Genomic DNA, 12,347 nt, shown 5'->3' with positions numbered 1-12,347 from the left:
GCCAGGTTAGTCAGCTGAGAACAAATACCCATTTTCAATAACGACTTGTTTTCTCCTCAGTGTTGTGAAGAAGACGATTAAGAGGAAATTCACATGAATTTTGTTTTCAGTGCCACCATTTGTGGTGAGAGACGCAGTCGTTGGACAAAACAGGCCGCAGCTAACACACCCTCAACATGAGAAAAGCAAAGCACCAGCCCAGAGATAATCATTGCAGCATGACCCTCGATTTCAAGATTATTAGTCGGCCACACGGCATGGCTGCAGGGTCCTGCGGGAACTTGCTCCAAGGAGCAGAACGACAGAGTTCAGATCACTTGGAAGGGTTGAGAAGAGACCCCTGCCTATCTGAAACTCCTCTCGTTTCGTACCTGACTGACTGGAATGTGACTTTCCTGGAGCTGGAGAGCCGTCAGACTTGTAGCTACAAGCCCACAGCTGGTTGCATCACATCCGAGTGACTTATTATCTGAGTGAGTCTGTGGGTGTGCTGCTGGGTTCTTAAAATGTTAAGTCAAATCAGGAAGTGTGATGCTGTCACAACACAGGAGGAAGCAGGCTCACAGTGGCAGTATGTCTTTATGTCTTTGCTTAGTAACATGAGAGGGACCTGGCTGAAGACCCCTCTGCTGCTGCTGCTGCTGCTGAGCAGCCTGACTGGGAGAGGTAGGACAGGAAACAACCGCCTCGTCACTCTGAATGAAGAGAAAAACAACGCTTTTCTTCACCCTGTCTCCTCCCTGCTTCTCTCTTTTCTGCTTGAATCCGATTCTCTGGCTTTGTTGCGCCGAACATTACTCCACGACAGAAAGTTTAGAGCTGTTCACTCGATAAAAAAATAAGACTCACTGAGACTTTTGTATTTTTGTCTCTTGTGAAGCCGAGACTTTGAGAATCGGATGCCGAATTTTAAAACGCAGAGCAGGCGGAGCAGAGCAGACACGTTAACGGGAACAAGACCCAGCATGTTAAATTAAGTGTTTTCCAGGTTTAATCTTCCTTTCAGTCGAAACCAAGCCGCGAACCCGAGGCCTCGTTGGAATCAGGTTTTTTCAGTTCCATGACGTTTGACGAGCTCAGCCTGAGTAATTTTTCACCAACACCACAGGACTAATGTGTTTAACCAAATGCTAAGAGGAATTAAAAAAGTGAAATCTTTGTGAGTAACTTCTCTGAGGAACTGATTGCCCAATGTCCCGTCCTCTTTTGTTCCTTCCTAATTGTGAATTTGGCAACATTTTTTGATTTTTGCTGCAACTCCTCATTTTGACAGTGGTCTAAAGATCCCGAGTGACTCAGTTTTAGTGCCAAAGACAAAACCAAAAAGATTTACAGCTTTGTGTGTGTTTCAGTTTAAATAAAAGTGCTTAGTGTATTAAATTTTTTTTTTTTCTTGATATGATTGTGCTCAAAGTAACAAGAGGTGTTGTGTTGTAGCATTTTGCGAAGATGGTGGAGATGATACTGACAACAATGACGCCACAGAAGGAACAAAATCACCACCAGACCTAGAATCAGCACCAGACCCAGATCTTGATGCTGGAGACCAAGGTGAGTCCATTATAATATTACTGATCCCATTTACAATAAACACTTGTGTTGTTTAAATGTAGGAAAATCATTTTCAGCTGGTTGCTTCCGTGGTTCGGGTTGTTGTCGACTTGGTTGGAATTTTAAAAAAGTTTTTTGTTTTTTGGTTTGTTTGCTTCTATAAATAAAGAAATAATTTTCCCCGCAGACTTTCGGATGGGAGAATTCCGTAAATATGAAATTCAGTCCTTTGAAAAGTACTTAGGCGTTTTTTTTTCTTCAGTGTGGCATTTACACTTGCAGTTTAATCGTCCCCCGCTGCTGAAAGGCCAAAGATAATACCTTTGCCTGTGTGTTTGCATGCATGCATTTGTTTGCAAAAGATCTCATCAACCACAGAGTGGTAGATGAATCAGTCGATGCACGTCTACAGCCGATTAACATTTGGTGCCAACTTTGTTCACGAACGACGCCACAGCTAATCAACCTTAGTGCGCACAAAAATGGCTGCTCAGTCAGTTTTACGTATTTTTAAGCTAAAATTGAGAGTTGTTCCCTAGACATATGTTGAGCCCTAAATCATCGCACAAGCTTCTCTGTCTGTTAGCAAAATATCTCATGAGCCACTGGACAGATTTTAATGAAAAACCCTCAGAAAGTAACTATTGAGCGCACATCTACATACAACTGATTAACTTTTGGAGTCAGTTCAATGTAAGATGTTCGCCACAGCTAACTGAACGCAGCATACATAGAAATGGCAAAAGGTCAGTCAGTGTTGCAGATATTGAGGTAAAGTTTGATGTGGTAGTAGCTGAGAGTCATTCACAACACACGCTCTGAGCGCCAAAAGGCTGCGTGAGATCTTGTGATACGAGACTGAAACGGAACTCTCTGACCATCGGCCCTGATTGGCTTTTTCACTCTGTTTGTTTTACTTTTACATTTATTTAAAAGTGTACTCGCTGCATTTCGTTTCTCAGCTTGAATGTGAATTACTCCCTCTCAAAAGGACACTTTGTGTCTCTCACAGAGATTGTAAAGTTATAAATGAAGGTCTGCTGAAGGAACTGATCCTAAGTTTGCGGATAAGCAACATGGTAGCATCCAACATCAAATAAAAGACAATACTTAACTCCTCAGAGTGTTTTTTTTCTTTTCCATTTCATCCCATTTGGTTTTTACCATCCAAATATCAGAAGCTGCAAATGTCAGAATGATTATATTTTGTGTTTATTGGTTATAAAATGAACTTGTTTTTTGTGTTTTGATGCCCATATTTTCAACACATTTCTGTCTCTGACTCAGTTTTAGAGAGCAGTTCATCAACAATCTCCTCCATCACCGCAGCTTCCAGCACTTCAGTCTCGGGTAAATTTACAGATGAGTCTTACTTTCAGAGAGATCTGTTTGTGTCTCCACCTCAAGACTTTTAAACAGACGTTTTTCTGTTCAGAGCCTCCTGAAGAGTCCACAGAGGGGTCTGGTGATGAACCAGATGGTAAGTTGATGGTTAGCTTTAACCCTCTCAGGCTCAAATTAAGTTTTAGTAACAGGAAAAATCAGATATGTTGTTGCAACGCCTGCCTTGAGAGGGTTAATGTACCATACTTACATCCTGATGTGTGTCTTAATTTAAATTTTATTTTTTAGATTAAATGGTTGTTGTGCTGTTTGAAAAATTACCAAAATCAGGGGTTAACTGCAGGTGACACCCAGACTAGAGCTCAGTTTATGATCACTAATCAGCTACTGCTATTCTTGAAGTGAAATCTGAGACTTCAACAAATTCAGCAGGAGGTGATGAATACGATCCGAATCTGCTCTACATCGTGATTTCAGCGGTGCTGGCTGCTGTCGTCATCGCTGCAGCAATCTGCGGCATCCTCATCAAACGTCGGTGTAACCAAAGCTCAACAAAACAAGGTACTTCAGGCAACAGCTTTTCTGTTTTAAAGTTCAGGTTTGCAATAAAGTCTGCTGTTAAAAAAAAACAACAAAAAACAAAACATTTAAACGGCAACTAAAGTTGAATTTTTTAATGAGTTTCACACTGTAAAGATAAACATCTGACACTTTGACAGAAACCACCACCTGAAATACTCTAAATAAGTATTTTTTATTTCCTTTGTAATATTTGCAAGTTTGTTTGGTTTTTTTTTCTAAACCAGTTTAGTTCTGTTCATTTTATAACAGTCTCAGAACATAAAAAAATCAATTCCAATAAAGTCAATACAGCAGGATTCAATAATTTAGTGTTTATAAACAGCAACAACATTACTACTACAACTACTACTACTACTAATAATAATAATAATAGAGAAATAGCCTTGAAAAAAATCTTAATATTAAATTAATTTGAGTGAAAGAGCAATTTTTCATATATCAAAACTGAGAAATGTTATTATTATTATTATTATTATTATTATTATTATTATTATTATTATTATTATTATTACAATGAAAATGTCAACAACAACAGTAATAATAATAATAATAATAATAATAATAATAATAATAATAATAATAATAATAATAATAATAATAATAATAATAATAATTTGGGGGTAAATATTCTCATTTTGGAGTAATAAATTATCATAAATAAATAAACAAAACAACAGGGAATATGGTGGATTAGAAACACCTCAGGAAGGTGAGCAGGCATTAAATAAAACAGCAGAGTCTTCCAGATATTGTGGATTTTGTCATAATAAATGAGTAAATAGATGAAAGTTTATGTAAGATTTAATAAAGTTGGAGCTGTCTAACAGTCCCCGCCTATGTCTTTCGCCCCGACCACAGAAAACTCTGTTTTATTGAAACTAATCTGTTCTCCACGTGTCGGACGGCTGAAACCTTCAGGCTGCAGACGGCACCGCAAGAAAATCCCACACAGTCCAGTTTTTATTTGTTTATTCATTTATTCTAATTCACTGAGCAGATCAGGGACAATTCTAAAATAAAGTAAGTGTTTTAAAAGACAGCTGAAATGTCGGAACACCTTCCTGACAAATGCAAACTTTAAAATGTGGTTTTGTGGTTGTTGTCCAGCGTCTCATTTTTCTCTGTTAGTTTTTAACTCTTGAATGTGGGGCTGTAAGAAATACATTTGGCACAGAACCAAAATCAACATGTAATTTTGAAGCATGACAAAGAAAGAAGGAAATAACTTTTCATCAGTGTCAGTCATGAATCCTGCACAACCACAGCTAACTTCCTTTCCTCCATCCGTCTCTATGTTGTTGTTTAAAGTGACCCATTTTATTGTTCGTGCTGTTAAATGTGGCTCATTTCTTCTTGTAGAGTCGAGTAAAGAAGATCCATACCTGGATGGACCCAGCACAGAGAAAGTTCCCATGTGAGTTTAAAACCATTCTCTGTGTACAAGAAATTGACCCCGTCTTATTGTACGAATCCTTACAAAGTCTTCACCATCAGGCTGGAAGTCTTCTGTAAAACCTGTGTGTGTGTGCGTGTTTCATCCAGGCCCATGTTTGAGGAGGACGTGCCCTCTGTACTGGAGCTGGAAATGGAAGAACTGGACAAATGGATGGACAAAGACTGTAGGTTTTTTGTGAACAATCTAAAAACTGTAACAACTGAAAACATGAAAGGGGCAGAGGAGGAGGGGGGGTAAAGATCCTAAAAAAGCAAGTTGTTGTGAAAAGGATAATCAGGAGTTTACACATTTATCAAAAACCCTCAGCTCCACAGTTTCATTTTGTCTGGATTCTTATCAAGTCCTGTAGAAATAAATGTGGAGCGTAGCTGACCTCCACCGAGGAGATTTGTTTTCAGTTGTGTTTGTTTGTGTGTTTGTGCATCTGTGCACAAGATCACTCAAAAAGTAATGAACGGATCTTGATGCCACTTTCAGGAAATGCTGAGGTTGTCACAAAGAACAAATGATTAAATTCTGGTCGTGATCGGGGCCACGATCCGGATCCTACAGTTTTTTAAGCGACCCTGTGGCCTAGGCGGAGGTTTATGCTCCTCAGCATACGACAATGATGACATCATCACCATCATGTGATGTCATCACTGTATGTTGTATGGGGAGGTTTGCAACCTCCAAGTATAGTATGTTTTGATTTATATAAACAGAAATGTGGAAGTAATTTTTTTAACCATTTTCAACCTGAGTTATCAGTATTTATCCAGCAGAGGGCGATGTAGCTCTGTAAAAACTGCTCACATCAGAGTCTGAAGTCTCACTTTAGGTTCAGCTCGACCTCATGGGTTTCCACTTCTCACTGATGAAGCTCCAGTAAAGATCTGAATAACTTCCTCCCTACGATTTGCTCTTCTAGTTGTTGGTACAGAGAGCATCGTTCACACACAACCAGAAATGCCACTTAAATTAGATCTAGGTTTACTCAGTTTAAAACTGTTACCTCATTATTACATATCTTCTAATCTCATCAAACCCTTGATATGACGCACTCGTCTTTACAAAACAAATAATAAAAAAAAAGCTGAAAGTGATAGGTCAGATTATTTAAAATGGGGCTCTAGGGAAAGGAAACAGTAAATATATTACCTGTTGTACTTTGAACAATAATAAATAATACCAAGGAGAATCATTTAAATTTTAATAATGTATTTGAGCCTGTAAGTGTAATATACTAAAATGGTCAAATTTGAATAGTAACTTTTTTTAGTAACAGCTGGAACCAAACAAATTTTGCTTAAAATCTAACCAAAGATTTTGATTCTGCCCAAACTGAAGCCAGTTTCTCACTTAGCTGTGAATGTTGGAGACTGTTGACTCAAAATGGTGAGAAAAATGGGCAATTTTTGCTGAGTTTGGAGTCTTTGCAACTAAGTGTCCCGCAAGCCCTGCAGCCGCAATTTGACCATCCAGTTCTTGAAAGTCGCAACCTTCTGTCTTCAAATCTGTGTTGTTGGCCTGGATGTCGTTTTGTTGCTCACTTCCAACAAAACAACTTTGTACCCATCTTGGCAGCTGTCCACTGGTCCATGATTAAATCTACCAAGATACACATTTAGATCATCCATCCATCCATCTTCTACCGCTTATCCGTCGGGTCGTGGACACAACATGTCCGGGAGGGAAACCCAGACCTCCCTCTCCCCAGTGACGCTCCCCAGCTCCTCCTGGGAGATCCCAAGGAGTTCCCAAAACCACATCTGCAATAGAGGCTCCGAACACGGCTCATTCAGATTCCACGTCCCCAGGGCCGGGTTTAGGAGGATGCGGGCCCCCGGGCTTAAGCCAACGTGCCAATCTGTTGTTCGCCACCATGAGAAACTATTCACTGATGCTCCTCCCCAAGGCATAGGATGCGTCAGACTTGGACCAATAATAATCAAGCGTTCATGACAGACGTTGGCCAAAACGAATCAGAAAATCTTTCGGCGACTTTGTCAAAATCGTCTTAGTGAGCGAAAAAATTAAGGCATCTATTCATTTACAAAAATACAAAATATCATTCGGGGCCCTGGGCTGGTGCCCCAGTAAACCTCTGCTAACGTCCGGGTTTGCGTGTCCCCGACCTCCCCCGGGTCACGGGAAAACTCTCCCGGAGGTGAGAGTTGAACATTTCACGGACAGGGGGGGGGTTGGTTGGCAGAACCAGACCAGGATTTTAAATAATTATCATTTATCATCAAGTGTGGTCTTTAGACCTGGACGTTCAGTTCTGTGGTCTTGGATGGCTTCTGTCAGGAGACCTCCTGTTCAGGTGTCCCAGTGCAGCTGTAGAAGTTCTGAAAACTGAACAGAGACACCTGCGACAACCGCAAACGACAAGACTCTGCGAAAACAGAAACAAAAAGGGCTCCCTCACAAATCTAGCTGCCAGCAGTCACAGATCAGTGAGATACTGTCCTTTAAAACAACTCCAGTCTCGATAAAAACTATAGCACGTCATGAAAATGCTGTTTTATAAACGTTTACACCGCTGTCAGTTTTGTACTACACAGCTATTCTGGCAGAAATGTCCTAATGTTCCTACTCCTTGTGCCCCAGGCTGTTACAGCTAGCTGCCTCCATCTGCAAACAGCCATGAAATTCTATGTAAATTAACCACGCAATGTGAAACTGACGGCGATGTAGAAGTTTATAAAACAGTGTTTGAGCAGCGATTTTGTTTTGATCTCGGCTCTGACCGGCCTGAGGTCGTTCAAAGGGCCATCTAACACAGGTAGGACACTAATTGTTTGCAGCCTTCACACAAACCATGTAGGCGAGTAGAAACTGAGCTGGCTGTCTGCATGCTGAGCTCAGCCTCTGCGCTCTCGCAGTGATGGGCTGTGTGCTCCAGCTAACAGAAAACACACAGCTTCTGTGCACAGGAAACCTCCCTGAACACTCGGTGACGAGCTGCTTCCTGGTCTCCAGCAGCCTCTGTTTGTTGTGATGCACCAGCTGGTTCGAGCGCGGCTCCGGCCCGTGAACTGTGGACCCTTTCGTCATCGCACGGTGGCTCGAACTCCCATAACATCTGCTAGCGATTACGACAGGCATGCGTTGAAGTGTGGCGCAACTGAGCCCCTGGAATAGTCTCTTACTGGAAAGGCTGGGAAAGCGGGGTCAAGGTCCGCTCCGCCGACTGTTGACCAACCTGCTTTTTCTCAGGGTTTTGTTTCCAAAGCCGAGTGAAGGTTATGTGTGACTGTTCTCCAGCGGGGAGGCACTGTGAGCACATCAGGTTACATAAGAGAGCTGGAAACAGAAGCGAGCCTGCTGTCCTCGTTGCACAACGAGGAGCCATCTTCAGCAGCAGCTGTTTGTCAGACCTGTGAAATTCCACAGTGTCTCAATGTAAACACGCCGCGGCCGAGCTGTAGTTTCACTCTGAAGGAGGTGGAACGAGTAAAAGGAAAGGGTTCAGAGAGCAGAGTTAGCTTCATATTTGGGTTGTATTTCAGTCCACCTGATAGACACCACTGTGTGGAGCTAAAACCACCTGCAGAAGCTGTGCAACTCCAATGATCTCACAGATTAAAGGCATAAACTCAGAATATTAAACCCAGAATATTAACCACAGAGCTGGAGTGTCATATGTCACAGCCCAGTTTTTTCTCTGATCGTGTAGAATATCGACGAGCGCAGTTTGTTTGAACAGTCTGGACGCAAAAATAAACAACACTAAGAGGAAAACTCCTAAAATCTTTTCATAATTTAGTCCACACCTGTGTCTGTCACTCCCTGACAGCAAACCTAATGAAAGGCTGGCAGAAACACAGACTTAAAAATAAGCCTCAAACAGTCACTGTGAATCAGATCAGAAACGGCCTCGAACCTTGAGCGGGGGAAGACTGACGGTCGCGCACAGAAACTTTTCTGTTTCTATGGTGGTTTATGGAGGAGATATGGCAGGTTGAAAAGGCTCTTCGCTTCCAGTTTAGAAGAAAATATTTTGAGCTCAAACATAACAAACCTTCAATAAGTTTTAAGCGTCTCAGGATGTGGAAATGAAACTGACTTCATGCTTTCAGTCGTTCCCAAAGTGAGAAAATTAGATTTATTTGCTGACAAAATGCATTGTCTGAAAAGTAATGGTTCACCTTCTTTTTATCCTTTAAGCCATTTTAGATCGCCCTGAAAACAGCCAGTGTGGCCTTTTCTGTTCTCTCTGTTGAGCATAAAACTGACCTCCCACAGTAACGCTGACATGTGTCTCCTCTGATTTCTCCACTCCAGTTTAGAGGAGGCTCTGATGTGCATGAACACGCAGCAAACATCGCACTGCCGACAACTATGACGCCCTCGTCCTTTTTTCTGCAGAACGTCCAGCAACATTCAAGCCCGGAGGAGCACGTGTCTGACAGGAAACAACTCTGGCAGGACACTTCATCCTTACTTTTAAACTTTACTGAAATGCAATAAAGCTGCCTCTCAGAGCTCTCCTGGCGCAGCTCCTCCTGACAGCCTTTAAGGGAATGAAACAAATAACAACTGATGGTAAAATTTTTAAAAAAAGACTTAGTATGGTGTGAATAGTTAGGAACATTTTACATTTTATTTCATCTTTTGCATTCAAGTTACACTGTATTCTAGTAAATCACCAAAGGTTAAATATATTTATTGCCCCCCGCTGAAAGTGAAAGGGCAATAATGTTTTTACCTGCGTCTGGGTGTGTTTGTTTGTCTGTCGAGTTAGCAAAATATGTCATGAACCACTGGATGGATTTTAATGAAAGTCTCAGAAATTAATCACTGGGTTGACACTTACAGCTGATTAAGCTTTGGAGTCAACTCTAATCAAGATGGCTGCTACAGCCAGCTAACCTTAGTAAAGACAAAAATGGCTACAACTCAGCCAATTTGCCAGATATTGAGCTAAATTTTGATGTGGTAGTAGCTGAGACTCATCCCCAACACACACTCTGGGCACTAACTGATTGCACAACTTTTGCTTTGAAAACACAGCCATTGATTATTGCAGTTAATGCTGCTTGTCTGTTAGCAAAATATCTCATGAACCACTGGACAAATTTTTGTGAAACTCTCAGTCAGTAACCACTGGATATCCATCTCAAACCGAATAACTTTTGGAGCCAACTCAATTTAAGAAGGCAGCCGCAGCGTATTGCACTTATATAATACAAAAATGGGCTTAGCTCAGGTAATTTTACAGATATTGAGATAAAATGTAATGTGGTAGCAGCTGAGAGTCCTCCCCAGCACATACTCTGAGCACTAACACATATTGCACGAGATCAATCATAATATCAATTTCAAGCTTGGACCCAAACGACTACAACTCCATCATTTCTGACCAGAAGACAATCTCAGTTTAAAACCAGGACTGACGGCGGGCGACATGCATCCTTTCGAAGAATGCTAGGCCTGTAATCGTTCAAGTATCTACATTGAAAACTGCAAATCATTCAAAGCATCACATGTAATCCTAACAAAAACCACAGGAACCAAATGCTTTTCTAAAGATTTATTTTTTTTTCTCTGTCAATCCTCTTCCATCAAAGGCTGTGTGGTCGGTTTGCAGTCGACCAATCAGTTCCTCCAGCCCTCACAGATGTCTGATCTCAGCTCCCCTGCTGGCTTGTCCCTCCGCTCACATGTTACTCTGTGTTCGACTCCCTCCAGCTGCAGATCCTAATGAGGAAAACTGCAGGCACGCAGGACAAAGACCAGCTGCTTTTTGCCTCCTCGGAGCAGCCTGGGATTCACGCAGACACACACAGAGGGGTTTTTCTTTTAAATCTCGTGAAGCCCTGAAATCACGAGTCTCCCGAGGCTTTTGATAAATTACGGCTCCTCACAGAAACCGCTTTCCAAAAGCTGCTACTGATAAGACTTTTTTTTTTTTTTATCTCGCCACAGATAACAGATGAGGGTCTGACTGAATACTTGATATCTGCTGATGCTGCGGATCGCAGCACACAGACCCCGACACAGATGGGAGTTATTTCAGTGTCGTACATGATCTCGCTTTGTCTCTTTATTGTGTTCTGTTAATATTTATTGTGAATAATGTTTTGCTGACGACGCTTTAAATAAAGTTGTAAAATCCAGTTTAAATCCTTGGATGAACGAAGGCTGCTGCGTTTTGTTTATTTTCAGACAGAAATATCTTGAATTATTGGCTGATTTTGCAGGAATTTTAATGTCCCATTGTCCCTAAAGACGACATCTGAAAGATTTAAAGTTGAGTTTAGTTTATAAGTAATTAATAAGTTATTAGATGTACATCTACAACTTATTAACTTCTGGAGTCAATCCAATTCAAGATGGCGGCCTTAAAAAAACACAAAAATGGTTACAAACTATAGATATTGACCAGGAGTTTGGTGTGGTGGTAGCTGGGACTGATCCCAAACACACATTCTGAGCGCTAAGAGATCGCACAGGAGCTTTGTTTCAAACTTGGCGTCAGCTCTGCCTGTTAGCAAAATATCTCCTGAACCACTGGAAGGATTTAAATGAAACTTTCAGGAATCTGTCACTGGATGCACGTCTACAACTGGTTACCATTTGGAGCCAACCAACTTCGAGATGGCCACCACAGCTGACTGGCCTTAGAAAACGTCCAAAACTCAGTCAGTTTGACAGATTTTAAGCTAAAATTCGAAGCGGTCGTAGCTGAGAGTCACTCGGATCACTCCCTCCTGGTGTGGTCGTCCGATAACCTCACCGCCTGCAGCGAAACCTCCAAACTGTTTCCTCTAGAGTCACTGTGAGATTTTCACAACAGAACAATGTTTTTTTAGTCTGTTCATTTTGTCACATCAGGGTAAATATTAAGGTGCAAACTGTTTGGTTGTTACCAACTGATATCTGCAGAAAATCGCTTCTAGCACTGAGATTTCTTCCTTCAGAAGAATAATCATTTTCCACGTGTCTCCAACTCTCGCCCAGCAAGGCTGCGAACTCTGTCCATATAGAGTTTCATGTTCCTGGATTATACCAGATCAGATTAGGATCTTAAAGCCTTTTTATTTACTCTGTTTCACGTCTGTGTTTATCTACAAGCCGTTCAGGTTCAGGGCTGAGGTGGTACGGCATGCGTTTCTGTCCGGCTTCCCTGCGTTTGAACTTTTGGTGTCTGCTGCTGTGAATCCGCCGCCTCGCCTGGCCTCGCGTTCCTCCGTCTGATCCACGTTTGGGAGAAGCTGATTACATTCACACCAGAGGAAGGTCCGAGGGAGCCAGAACAGACGAAAGCAATGAATACAAATGAGAAACGAGGCGTTCGCCGCACTTTTTCATTCTCCCTCTCACACACGCGCACACGGCGCGTTAGTGCTGACATTTTCCTAATGCATCAAAACAAAACCTGAAATTACCGTTTAACCAGGTATTTGAAGTCGGTTGTAGCTCCTTC

The 12,347-nt window shown here is 41.6% G+C and overlaps 1 protein-coding gene across 3 annotated transcripts; it reads left to right on the top strand.

The window, feature by feature from the left end:
* The first annotated feature begins 488 nt into the window (after positions 1-488).
* tmem154 (transmembrane protein 154) lies at positions 489-9,625 on the top strand. 3 transcript variants are annotated; one of them, XM_017412815.3, is made up of 8 exons: positions 489-666; positions 1,438-1,551; positions 2,839-2,901; positions 2,987-3,031; positions 3,373-3,456; positions 4,837-4,891; positions 5,020-5,096; positions 9,203-9,625. In XM_017412815.3, the coding sequence occupies exons 1-8, from the start codon at positions 507-509 to the stop codon at positions 9,205-9,207; spliced, it is 603 nt and encodes a 200-aa protein (XP_017268304.1). In that variant the 5' UTR covers positions 489-506; the 3' UTR covers positions 9,208-9,625. The 3 variants fall into 3 exon arrangements, with proteins under 3 accessions (XP_017268304.1, XP_017268224.1, XP_017268145.1); XM_017412735.3 differs by having other exon boundaries at positions 491-666; positions 3,325-3,456; XM_017412656.3 differs by having other exon boundaries at positions 491-666; positions 3,298-3,456.
* The last annotated feature ends 2,722 nt before the right edge of the window (positions 9,626-12,347 follow it).

The sequence above is a fragment of the Kryptolebias marmoratus genome, linkage group LG3, assembly GCF_001649575.2.
Source record: "Kryptolebias marmoratus isolate JLee-2015 linkage group LG3, ASM164957v2, whole genome shotgun sequence".
NCBI classification, from domain to species: Eukaryota; Metazoa; Chordata; class Actinopteri; order Cyprinodontiformes; family Rivulidae; genus Kryptolebias; species Kryptolebias marmoratus.
Note: the sequence above shows the minus strand (reverse complement) of the source record. Positions and strands in the feature narration are given on the sequence as shown.

Bases quoted from the DNA above. Each gene is read 5' to 3' on its own strand.
- tmem154 (XM_017412656.3), top strand. From the start codon at position 507: ATGTTAAGTCAAATCAGGAAGTGTGATGCTGTCACAACACAGGAGGAA. The intron at 1,552-2,838 runs GTGAGTCCATTA...TCTCTGACTCAG, and splicing joins TCTTGATGCTGGAGACCAAG to TTTTAGAGAGCAGTTCATCA. The intron at 3,457-4,836 runs GTACTTCAGGCA...TTCTTCTTGTAG, and splicing joins CCAAAGCTCAACAAAACAAG to AGTCGAGTAAAGAAGATCCA.